Here is a 13,578-nt window from a genome sequence, read left to right on the forward strand (position 1 = left end):
AAAAAGATGTAGAAAATGAAGCTAAAAGAAAATCAGTATAATTTAATGTCAGCTCTTTATTTAAAAATTTCTTCTCAATTTAAAATCACCGTTAAAAACGACCAACACTAATTGTCTAACAGAGTGATCAGTTCAAGTCTATTTCAGCATAAAACATAGATGATGCTTAAAATTAATTTACAACTAATTAGTATTTTTGTTAATCAAAACTTCATATTTTAATGAGCAAAATAAATATAAAAATTTTTCAACTCAATGTTTCTATAGAATTTCATTATTATATTTAATATCAATTTTTACCATACCATTTTTTTAGATTATAGTATTTGGAATATATTAAATGTTTAGAATTTCATCTTGTAATGTTTATTTCAAATTAATCTAATAATTCTAAGATATAAATGTCATTACATTCAAGTAAGAAATTAATAATAAAATATATGTTTACAAACATTGATCAGTAACAGTTAAAGAGCCTTACTAAAGACTGTTTTAGTGTATTCTTGTTTTCAGGTAATGTTTAAGAAGAATTATTTGTGTATTGTTTTTATTTTTTCTATTTTTTTAAAAATTCATTAGCAAAGAAGTTAAATTACATATTGTAAGGTATGTGAAATCCAAAACTCGTTAAGTTTAAATATATAATTCATGTTGATATAATTTGAACTTAAGCAAGGTACACTCGAATCAATGATGTTATAGTAAATTTTCACATATTACAAAAATTATAAAGACCTTATAATCATTAAAAACAGTAATCATCATTAGATAATAAAATATCAAATATGATGAACGTAATATTGTCCTGAGAGTTAAGGATTTCAGATACCTCATTTTATGAAATAACAAATGTACACAGTATAATATGCAAAAACAAATTTTTATAAATACATTACCTTATCAGGCTGAAGACAACATCACAGAATCACAGGAAAGAGGAAAGCAAAAAAATACACAATAAGCAATACAAAACAAACATTTCACAAATAAACAATACAAAATTTAAATTTACATTAGTCCTCATCCACACATTCACTATTTACCAAATGCAGAGTAAACATTCAGCAAACACCAAGTAGCAAGAAGGTTTACTTGTATTTGATATTCACCATTTCCTGATTCTTTTCGGTAAGTTGTGCCAAATCAAAGGAGACAGATATTCATCTCCACACATTTGTGTATTCTGTTGTTTTTGTTCATCAGTATTGCTATTTTAACCTTTTTTAAACTAGACCTAGACTATCCACTGCTTTCTTAGCAAATAAAAGACCTAGACCTAGACTTTTATTTTTGAATTTAATTTATTTTTTTCTATTTGGTTTATAGTTTAAATATTTATTTTGTTTTTTTATGTAGTTTTTTTCTGATTGTTTTTTATAACATGGTTTTATTGTGTTGTTTTTAAAAACAAAATTCCCTTCTTTTCCATTTTTACATTTTTCTTCTTTGATGAAGTGATACCATACATTATCATCTTCTTTCAGGTTTTTTTCATTAACAGATATGAACTACTGGAACTATAAAAACAGTAGCAAAAATTATTGTTTGAGATTAGTCCATTTTCTAGATCTAGGATTAACATTTGTTGTTTCCACAATGAGCCAGTGCATGAGTCATGCACTGGCTCACTGAGTCATGAGTCATGCACTGGCTCACTGAGTCATGAGTCATGCACTGGCTCACTGAGTAATGAGCCAGTGCATGCAATGAGCCTGGCAATTAATCGAATGTGTGTACATGTGTGTTCACGGAGTGACAAACAGTTTGGCAAAAGGGTAATATCAGGCATTTGGCAAATAGTGAATGTGTGAACTTTGTTAAAAAAAACTATTGAATCTTAAAATTAATAGTAAACTTCAAATTCAGTAAATAATAGTAAGAAAAAAAAATGTATTACAGAAAAATTTATATTTAAAAAATCATTCTATTAATTCATGTTTTAAAAATAAAAATAATTATTATTTTTGATAAGCACCATTATCTAGTATATAAATACTAATAAAATAAATAATATGCATATGATAAATTAAAATCAATGATATTTGAATGTTTATATTAGTATTCTAAATACAATTTTCTGTTTTAAGTATAAAACAATAAAATTAAAATAATTTATCTTATAATACCAGCAGATTGCATTTTAGTGGCATCATAATCAAGCATTTAGCAATCAAACATTTTTTTATTTATCATCAAGTCTCATAAAATTTACGAAGTGGCTATTTATTACAGTATGTATACTCAATTGACTATTTAAACATACAGTATGTTATATGCAACTGGCTATTTATACATAATTATAGTATGTATACAAGTTGGCAATGCCAAAACCACTCATTCAGCTAAACCTGACACCCCTATAGTATTGTATTAAAATGGACTTTTCCGCTGGTGACAGTAACTATGGGTGTCATCTGCCATGCAATAATATTCATTCTGTAGGTGTGGTATCTTGGTAAGAGTTAAGTTATGTGGATAGCCAAGTTATGTTAAGTGAATCGTTTATTATGCCATAGTTGTTTGTTTGTGTCAATTGAAAATATGGATCCTGAAAATATTGAAAAGGTATTAGTGAGTGAATTTTTATTTATAATTATATTTTAAATATTCTAACCTTAATTTCAGATGACAGAACAAATATCTGATGATAATGAAAATAACATTAATGAACATAATTTAAATGTTAGCCAAAATTTCAATGACTATAAACAATTATCAACGTCTGTTAATGCATTTTGCAGAGAACATTATCATCCATTTGTCATTAGAAGTCGATCTCAAAAACAAGTTTTATACAAATGTTGTCATGGTATTAAGCAAATTTCAAAATGTCAGGGAAAACGTTCAAATCAACATTATTATTACAAGCGTTGTAACAGCACAAATAAATTTTTATAGAGGTAAAAATGAAAAATGGACACTAACAAAAATGTTACTTAGTCATAATCATACAATTGGAAAAGAAGAATATGGATATTATGGCAAGGCAAAAAAATGAATGAAAATGACTATGATACAGCAATGGATTTGTTATTATCTAGTGCCAAAGATGGAATGATTGCAAGTATTTTGAATAAGAAAAGTGGAAAAAAGTTTATATGAAAGGACATTCAAAATTTGCAAAAAAAACTTTTTCCTACATCTACAGAAACAGACCAAAGTAATTTAATGAAATTTTTAGCAGAAATCGAAGAAAATGGTGGTGTGTACACTATAAAAAAAGATGCCGAAGAAGTGGAATCACTATTTATAGCCTCCTCAGAAATGGTTCTAAATTATAATATTTCTCAGTGCCCAGTTATACAAATAGATGTTTCTTTCGGGTTTAATGTTGAAAATTATAAACTTTTAGGATTTTGTTATTACTCTAGTATAACCGACAAATCGGAATGCAGCTACAGCATTTATTGCTAAAGAAACATATTCGACATTCACGTATTGTATGAATGAACTTAAAAATATGTATGACTAATCCATCCGTTTTTTTAATTGACAAAGATTTTACCAAAATAAAAGCAATAAGAGAGATTTTTTCCAGTGCAACCATTTTACTTTGCAAATTTCACATTATTAAATATATTAAAAAGTTAGTTTCTACTGCATATAATTGCCAAATTGATGAGAAGCATAAAATATTGGATGAATTCAAGAAATGCTTGTATTCACAATCATATGAAGAATAGAAAGAAGAATTTTTGGAAATTTGTAAATCTGTACAAGTTTTTATAGGAACAAAAGATAAATATTAGTGATGTAACGAATACTATATTCGACCTCAGCCGAATACCGAATATTCGGCTAAGAGAGTGGCCGAATACCGAATATTTGGCCAGGAGCGTGGCCGAATGGCCGAATATTCGGCTTGATTAATGCACGTACAAAAATTGGCGTGCAAAAATTATGGCAAGGATCGCGCACCCTGCTCTCTATTGGCCTGCTGTCACTACGATTCTTTTCTAGTAGGTATAAATTATAATTATTAAAGTTAATATGAGATAGAGCCTAACGTCTACCTCTAGTGCCAAATTGATTTATAATTTATGTAATAGCCGTAAATAGCCCAATACGATTCGGCAGTTGTTGGTATTTAGATGTAAGTTATAACTTATAAGTTATTTTATTTGCGATCAATCGATCTTTTTTACTCTTTAATTAAGCACTAAAATTTTGTTTTTACTACGTATTTATAGACTGAATAGTACCTTAAGAATATACTTTAGTGGGGAGATTTATGGTCTAGTTTCTCCCCAGTTGTGGAACAGTTCAAATATATTATTGGGGTGTTTCTATTTGCGAAGCTTTGTGATATTTTGTTGTTATTGTTTTTGTCAATATTTTTAAAATTAACATGATTTCAAATGTTATCTTTTGCATATAATGAAAAATGCTCATTCTTTGCTTTATATATAAAATAAATTATATATTAGTTACTCATCTTCTGGAAATAGATAAATAATTCTTTCTTTAAATACGATAAGTTTCAATAAAACGTTTCGTAAATCATTTTAAAATATCGTAAAAAATATTAAAATATACGCGAATACGAATATAACATAATTAACAAAACAATAACATTAATGCCCGATACATTCTAACCTACACGCCATCAATGCCATAAGATAACGGGCTAGATAAACACTATATTATTATTTAATTACGAAATAATTTAATACTAGAGTTAGATGGTATTTCTTATTAACTTTAATAATTATAATTTAATTTTCAGCATTAATAAAAGTTACCAAAATGATTAATTTACTGTGTTTTTGTTATTTCTTACTCCTGTTTTTAGGTATTCGGTATTCGGCCGAATAGTGACTAAATATTCGGTATTCGGCCGAATACCGGGTAGTAACCGAATATTTGTTACATCACTAATAAATATGTATCACTTGAGAAACAATTCCTTAAAAATTGGGATAGCTGTAAAGAAATGTGGGTACATTCTTTTAGAAAACGTTTACGATTAATGGGAGACTCCACAATAAACAGAATTGAACAATCACATTTTGGACACTTAAACAATACATACAAACCGAATATCATAGTTTGTCAACAATTTATTTATGTATCAAGGAGATCATAAACTGTATTGATTCAAGAATAAATAACAAATTAGCCAAAAATAAACAAAAAGTTTTTAAAATTATGAATAGTGATATCGAAATAAGAAAGATACTGGAAGGATGTTCTGAAGCCCTCACAGAGACAGGAATAAAATTATTTCATAGACAGTTAAAATTATTTAAAACTTTAGAGTCCGAAATAAAAATTAAAAATAATGGCAATGAGGAAAATCTTGATAGCAAAATATCAAAATTTTATAATACATTGGTGGAAACATGTTCTTGTTCATTTTGGAATTCTTTTAGTGCACCATGTTGTCATATTCTTATGATAAGAAAATATAATAATTTGGACATATTTTCAAAAACTTGCTTTCATGCAAGATATATTATTTCAATTGAAAATGCACTAAGTATGGATACAGATGATGTAAATGTAGACATTGAAGATGAAACTTTTACTGATGATTTTGATTGTCCCAACAAAATATTGGATAGGGAAAAAATTAACACAGCACTGGCAATAACTAAAAATATTGCAGATATTTTGTCTAATTGTGGAACGCAAACCTTCAATAAATATGTAGAGGAATTAAAAGTAATAGAAAGCAATGCAAGAAATGGAATTTCTCTTTTTGAGCATAAAGAGTAGTGTGCTTAGTATAATTGAACCAGAAGAACCTGAAGAACAAATTCGGTCTAATAACGAATCAATGTTCCTTGTTCAAATCAATCAAATAAAAACTTAAAATTCAAAACTAAAGTTAAATCCAAAGGACGTCCGAAGAAAAAGACTAAGCAGACCACAAAAATTAAAATACAGAATAAAAAATAATATATTTATTTTATTTTATTGGTATACCTACCAATCTGCTTTAAATTTCAGTACCTATATTTCACTGATTTAATGATACTTCATAGTTTATTGATTACTTTATTGAACAACATTGTGACTGAGCTTTAATAAATAAAACTATAATTATTTATAATTATAGTTTTATTTATAATTGTGTAGTTACTATCAAAATATTAATTGTAATAATAGCACATACAGTCAAATAGCCAATTGCATATACATACTGTATGTATAAATAGCCATGTCCTAAAAAATAATCATAATATGCATTTTCTCTATAATATCATTAATATCATCACTTTATTTTTATCAATATGATGATAATTTCCTTTTACAGACTATATTCACAGAGATATATTTAAATTGAATTTTTCTTCTTTAGCATTGCTTTAAGTTGTTTTATTTATTTACATTTCACATGTTAAAGTAAAACTATATATTATTAAATTTTGAAAACTCAAATTTAGCATACCTCATCTACATTTGACTTGACATTATCTTTATACAAAAGCCTGAAAAAAAAAATTAAAATTTACATAAGCTTTAAATGCCATGAAGTATAAAACTAAAAATATAAGTTCTTAAGCATTTTAAGAATATAAGAGGGCATACCACATTGAAAATTTTAAGTGTGTTGAACTATACTAAAGTCAAAAAATATTTGAATTATTAAAATTTCATTCTTTTTCAATTAGTTAAGAATTTAATTTTATTGCAATTCTAAGTAGTTCTAACATTTAATAACTAATTATGAAAAAATGTAGCAAAACTTATTTTGAAAGTTTTACTTTTTATTTATTCTTCATTTTTTAAGAGAAAATTTATTACAAATGAAAGACAAAAAAAGTAACATTCCTGGACTTTCTTTTCCTAATAACTTCTTTTATATTATTTAATAAAGGAGGAAACTTTTATTTTAGATTGAAAGAAGAATTATCAGTCATGGAACTGCACTGTGATACTTAATTTACTGAGTTTCCAATACGATATTAAGGTTTGGTATCAAAGATAGTGATTACTGATTAAATGACGACAAACACCATAAAACTTCTCTAACTCGAAACTCCAAGAGGCAGGTAAAAACTTCAAGTTACAGATAATTCAAGATAGAAAACAATAGAGTAAAAATGCCAATTTTGAATAGTTTTTATTTTTACCTTCTTGCTTTATATAAAGAATCTTTGTTACTGTTTTTCATTTTAAACACCTTTCAGCAAAATGTTCAATGTAACTAATGGAATCAAACAGTTTTGCAGGTACATCTTGTTTAGACAAAGAGAGAGGACCTCTTGCTTTAAACTGAAACATTGTCTAAAAATGGGTGTTGGAGAGTAGATACAACTAATTGTCTTAAGATTTCACAGAAATCAGATAATTAGAATCACTTTGGATAAAATAAATATTAAAATTTGAGTCAAGGAAGTTGAAAGTTTTAATATGAATCGGTGTCGGGGGACCATGAAAAACTTCAACTCAGAGAATATTCAAGTTAAAGACGTTAAATCCCTATACAGTTCCATTGAGACCTACCGAGTGCTTTGTTTTCTTTGACTTAAAGAAATACTTGAGTTACGGATGTTTGAGTTAGAGAAGTTTCACTGTATTTATATTTAGATTCAAATTTTTTGAATTGGATATATGTGCAGATAAGATAGCTTGTTTTTACATGGAAGTTTTTATGATTGTTTTATTGAAAAGATGTCTTATCAAAACTGATAAGAATAATATAAAATTCCATACTGAAGATCCTGAAAAACATGTATTGTTGTTGAACAGAAATTTATAAAATAAAGGTATTTGACAAGGCAAGTATTGTTTTGAACTAATTAGTTCTTATAGAAATTCAGTAAAAAGTAAAAAAATTATACTTAATATAGTAAATTTATTTCACTTTAAAATTACTAAAGAAAATATTTTGGTAAAATATCTTCAGAATACCAAATATTTAATGGTTTGTATCTCAAAATATGGCAAAATTGATATATCAAAAACAATATCTATCATTCTATTCACATCAATATGTAAAGACAAATATTAATAATTAAAAAATTTAATTACAATATATTAAAAATGTTCAAATATGCAATATTTTAAAACAGATCATAATCTAATTTTGATGGAAATAGTACCTATTATTTTTGATATTATTTATCAAAAAGCAATCATAAATAAATTTTTTATTATATAGGTGTACCACTTGTATTTAAGCAATTTATTGTTTAGAACAGCAATTTCCATCTGGATATATGCTCTTGGTAGTTTAGGAGTATGAGAAAAAAATTAATAACGGCAGATGCACTATAAGAATATTCGGATTCTGCATTGAGGTCTTTGGCATCATCATGGCACTTGATGCTTAGTTTTAAAATTAAAATGTATGCAATTGTATGGTGCCATATAACTGACCAAGATGCCACTGTTGAACAAATACACAAAATAAAGCTTAGCAAAAATAAGAAATGGGAAATAAAACTTAGGAAAACAGGCTGCCAAGGGATATGCAAGTCAAAAAAGGTTAAGAGCCGCTGGTTTCGAACATCCACAAATTAAATGAATAACTGAAAAAATTATAATTAATATCAAAAATAAAAATGAATGTTTTTGTAAATTAGAAAAAAAATTGTTATTAGTTTCAAAAGTTATTTATGATAAATTACATCAATTTAATTATACAGGGTGTCCCAGAAGTCTTTCCCTGATTACAGACATGCAGAAGGCAGAAAATATGACACATAGACACACATCTTTTATCTTGAGATGCAGGTAACATATTCAAGTTTTTGTGTGTACATACATACTCACTGTAACTTTGTTTGTTACAGGACCCAGTGACGTAACAACAGCAGAATCAGACACCATTTGCAAACAACATGTACTCAAACCAGGAGAAAGAAACCTTAATTTTCCAACAAGGTGGTGTGCCACCTCATTGGGTGTTAGATGTTTGTGCCTATTTAAATACAGCATTTCCGGGAAGACATATTGGGCGTGGTGGTCCCATCAACTGGCCTCCGTGATCACCAGACATAACACCACTGGATTTCTTCCTTTGGGGTTATGTCAAGGACCAGGTTTACCAAACATCAGTGAACGACATCGCAGCATTATGGCACAGAATTACTGACGTCATAACATCCATCCCTCACGATATGTTGACCAAGACATGGGTGGAATTGGAATATCACTTGGATATTCTTTGAGCGACGAAAGGAGCACATGTCAAAATTTATTAATTGTGTGTGTGTGTGTTGTGTGTGGTGTGTGTGTGTGTGTGTGGTACACAAAAACTTGAATATGTTACCTGCACCTCAAGATAAAAGATATGTGTCTATGTGTCATATTTTCTGCCTTCTGCATGTTTGTAATCAGGGAAAGACTTCTGGGACACCCTGTATAAGTAATTAAATTTTAAAAATTAATTGCTTAATTATTTATGATTTTAATTTAAATGTTACCTATAATCTCCCGAATAAGTAAATCCAACAAATGGTAAGTGGTTGCCTGCAAATGCCTTTACAGATGGAAAAGTTTCTTCTGTACTATCATCCTTTTCAATTTCTTCAAAATTGCTAGTATCATCATCACTAGATAACTCAGGAACTACAGGTGGTACACCTATATTAAAAAAAATTTATTTTTAATTTTAAATTGTAATTAATTTTATGAAAAATTACATAAATTAAATGTAATTTACATTCTCTAATGTTATCAAATTCCCACTGATCATTTTGAAAAAAGGGATGTCTTTTTATTTCCTGAACTCCATTTTTTCCTAACCTATGAACTCTAGAATAAAAAAAGTTATATATTTAAAATAATTTTTGTCATTTCAAATTACAAGAAAATATTTATATTTACCTTTCAGTTAAAAAAGAACAAATTAAATGCTTTGCTTCTTTTGAAATATCTACTTCGTCTGGAAAGCGCAAAGAATTTTTATGGTCCATAATTTTACCGTACGTACCGACTAGAGATTCTGCATAAAATGGCGTGTCACCTGAAAAATTATATTTAGTTTTCTTATTATGTAATTTTAATACAGAAATGTAAAGCTATATAAGTTAGATAAGAATACAAGCAATTATTTATTAAAACAGTGTTGCAATGCTGAGCTGTAATTTTAAATCATTTTTTAAGTTAAAAAAAGTATGTCTTCCGGTACAGAGCTAAAATTTGTGTATAGTTAATTGAGGCCTATTGCCCCCAAGCTTTCCATATCTTGTCTCGATTTTCATCTATCAAACTCTGTTCACAAATTTAATGAAGGTGACAGACAGACACACAACAGTGAAGATGTACAACACATCTACTATTTGAAAATTGTAGCCCAATAAGAAACAATTTGAGAAATGTTACACTAATATATTTCATGTATAGAACATTCATGTATAGAACATATTTTTTTTTTTTAAATATAAATTCTTTATTTTATATAAAAATAATAATATTCAACCAAAAATAATTATATAAATATTTATTATTGTTTTACAATAAACTTATTACAAAATATATCTTTAAAATTATATGTATGATAGATAATATTTTATAGTGTAAAATGATTACACTATGTCTTAAAGAGAGCAGAGAAATTTTTATTACAAAATATAAAAGTTTTAGTAATTTATTTTTCAATTATACATATGAACTTAAAAAGTTTTGAGCGTTCTTCATATTTACTTTTTCAAAATATGCAATTTTTTTATATGGATATATATTTTTTCGGTTAATGTTACCCTTGGTGGCAAGATGGCGACCAGAGGGATTTTTCCCTACATTCTAGACAGCGACGGGGAAAATTTTCCCTAATTCGAGACTGCTGCGGGGATAATTTTTTTTCCTGCGTTCGACGTGGCTTACGCGTTTCCGGTCGCCATCTTCGTCTTCTATGGAGACTGCGCGTTGCGCACTGTTTCGTAATAATACAACCTAGGAACTCCTATACTATAAGATACTGTAAACCCTATTTTAATAGAAAAAAAACATTTTTTTACTCATGTTGATTGTCTGTCATTTCCCTTTTTTACATTTCCTCCCGACTTTCGAACTTTGATCTTCATTTATAATAGATCCTTTTTCCCCCCTTGTTTTGCGTCGGCTGCAACTGTCGATGACTTTCTATTTCTTCTTTTTTTACTCGCGGTGGTTGATGTTTCCTTATCTGGAGCCTTCTTTGATTTCTTCTTCTTATTATTATCGACGTTTTGAATGGGTGCAGACGGAACTGTCTCGGGTTCTACACTAGCTTTTCGAGATATCCCGGATGCTAAAGCCGAAATCGTCGCACCACATTCTAGACATAGGTAGTGCCATATGAATGACAAGATACATCCCTAGGACAGACGACCACATTTGCTTTTAAAAGTTCCTTCGTACACTGAATATTTAACTGCACACGAACTGCATCTAAGAAGATATTCATTTCTTTCGCTTCTGTAATATAATTTGCATGTCTTATCGCACGTAGAACACGGCGACTCTATCTGCTGTATACCTAATTTGACTGCAAATTTGAATGCATTATCAATTGCCGGGTTCAATCACAATTCCGATTAATCTGTTTCCATCATTTTATAACACTTCCTGGTAGTACATTTGGGCCAGAATTCCTTCGAACTCAAATCAACGTCGCCCATGACGTGCACGAAATTTCAACAAAATGAACGCAATTTCTTTGTTTTTACTCGTAAAAAATATAAATTACCTTTTTAGCAATTCGGAAAAAACAGATATTGTAAAAAAAAAAAAAAAATTTCGATGCCAACACTGAACATGCAACACACCACTGTCTTCTAAACTCCCTGCAAACGAAATTTGCATAATTCGACAATCTCGGCACCAACACATTCTGTCGCGCGTCTCCATTTCGAGGTTATAGGAAACGCGGCCGCTACGTCGAACGCAGGGAAAAAAATTTTCCCGTTGCCGTCTAGAATGTAGGGAAAAATTTCCCCGGCCACATCTTGCCACCAAGGGTAACATTAACCATTTTTTCTTTCTTAGAACCAGATATCAAATATTTCCCTCTATTTCTCCTCATCTAGTTTGGTACATGCCTACTCCCAGACAGCAGCACATGCAAAACTACTCAAAAAAAGAGGGCTAACTCAAAAATTAAAAAAAAAATATTTGAATAATTAATAGCATCATAAATGAAGTTTAACAAATTTAAAATTTTTTTTGTGTCAATGGGGAGAGCTTAAGTCCCTGGCAACCATTAGTTTTTCTTCTCTTTCAATCTATATTCCTTGTACAAAGAAAGAGTGAAATCTTAGGAAGATCAGAACAATAGGGCTGACGTTCAAAACCTTTTCATCAAATATACAGATCAATTCATTAAAAACCTTATGGAGCTTGCTATAAATGAAAATAGTAGGATCCTGAGTCTGGATATTAAAAATATATATCCATCTACACATAAATAATAGTAGACACGTTAAATAACTTAGAATGTGACAAATGGATGATTCAACTGGCTCAATTTATTTTAGATGATAATTATTTTATTTGTAATAAGAAGTTTTTTAGACAATTGGAAGGCATCTTCATGGGCTCATGTATAGGTCCAAAATTTGCAGAATTATGCATGATAAAAATTGACCAAATAATTAAAAACCTCCACGATATAATTTTTTATAAGAGATATGTAGACAACCGTTTTATTACTTACAATAAAGATTTAACCAACTCTCAGATAATACTCGACCATGCCAATAACATCCACAATAATATAATTTTTGAATTAGAAAAAGAAAATAATGGCATGCTAAATTTTTTAGACATTATCCAGAAATCTGATTAGGAGTTACCTTTTAAAAAATACATTAAACAATGTGACGTAAGTAAAATTATTAATTATTATTCCAGTGCAGCTATGTACATCAAAAAAAAAAAACATTTTTAATGTGTATATTACAAAACATTAAAACATGCACAAACAGTATTGTAGATCAAAATAATGAAATTAAATACATACATTGCATTTTTCCAATTAAATAATTACCCAAACTATAAACCAATACAAGTAATCTATAAGAAGCTTGATTATACTCCTGTAGTATTTGAAAAGATACAAAAATTATTAAAATCATAAAGTATTGTTCTTCTCCTCACATTTAATATCAAAATCATGTTAAAAAATAAAGAATCAATTAATAAGAAAACAGACATAATGCAAAATAACAATGTAGTATACAAAATATTGTGTAAATTTCCAACCAAAATATTATCATTTAGGCAACACAGAAAGAACATTAAAAATAGGATTAGAGAACATCTTTGTGCAGTCAAGTACAATTACACCAATTCCTCAGTTGCCATACATTGTAATCAAGGGAACTGCGAGGTCTTGCCAAATAATGTTAAAATTCTTAAAAAAAAAAGTTTATGAACATTTAGAAATCATTAAAATTAAAGAAAACAGAATGAATTTAAAACACAGGAGTAATTATCAGTGAGATTGGACAGCCATTACTACAAAATTAGACAAGCTCATTGTGGATCCCTTCCAACTTCCTTTCATCCTCATGTATTATAATGCACCATATCCTGTATCTGTAAATATCAACTTGGCTGAGGAAAATACAAGTGCAGTAAAGTTTTTTTAAAGTAATTAATAAGTTCTTTTTAATTTTATTATAAAAGGCTTTCCTTTATTTA

The 13,578-nt window shown here is 28.4% G+C and overlaps 1 protein-coding gene across 2 annotated transcripts in view; it reads right to left on the reverse strand.

Annotated features, from left to right (window-relative positions):
- Rok (Rho kinase) overlaps positions 1 to 13,578 on the reverse strand; it is a 129,590-nt gene that overhangs the window by 59,840 nt on the left and 56,172 nt on the right. For both annotated transcript variants that reach the window (XM_067279044.1, XM_067279043.1), the window contains 4 exons: positions 9,781 to 9,919; positions 9,617 to 9,708; positions 9,378 to 9,537; positions 6,395 to 6,434 (listed from right to left, as the gene is read on the reverse strand). In XM_067279044.1, coding sequence (XP_067135145.1) covers positions 6,395 to 6,434; positions 9,378 to 9,537; positions 9,617 to 9,708; positions 9,781 to 9,919 — 431 coding nt within the window. The remainder of the gene's footprint in view (positions 1 to 6,394; positions 6,435 to 9,377; positions 9,538 to 9,616; positions 9,709 to 9,780; positions 9,920 to 13,578) is intronic.

Source organism: Centruroides vittatus, unplaced genomic scaffold (genome assembly GCF_030686945.1).
Source record: "Centruroides vittatus isolate TY-2023 unplaced genomic scaffold, ASM3068694v2 contig_854, whole genome shotgun sequence".
Classification (NCBI taxonomy): Eukaryota; Metazoa; Arthropoda; class Arachnida; order Scorpiones; family Buthidae; genus Centruroides; species Centruroides vittatus.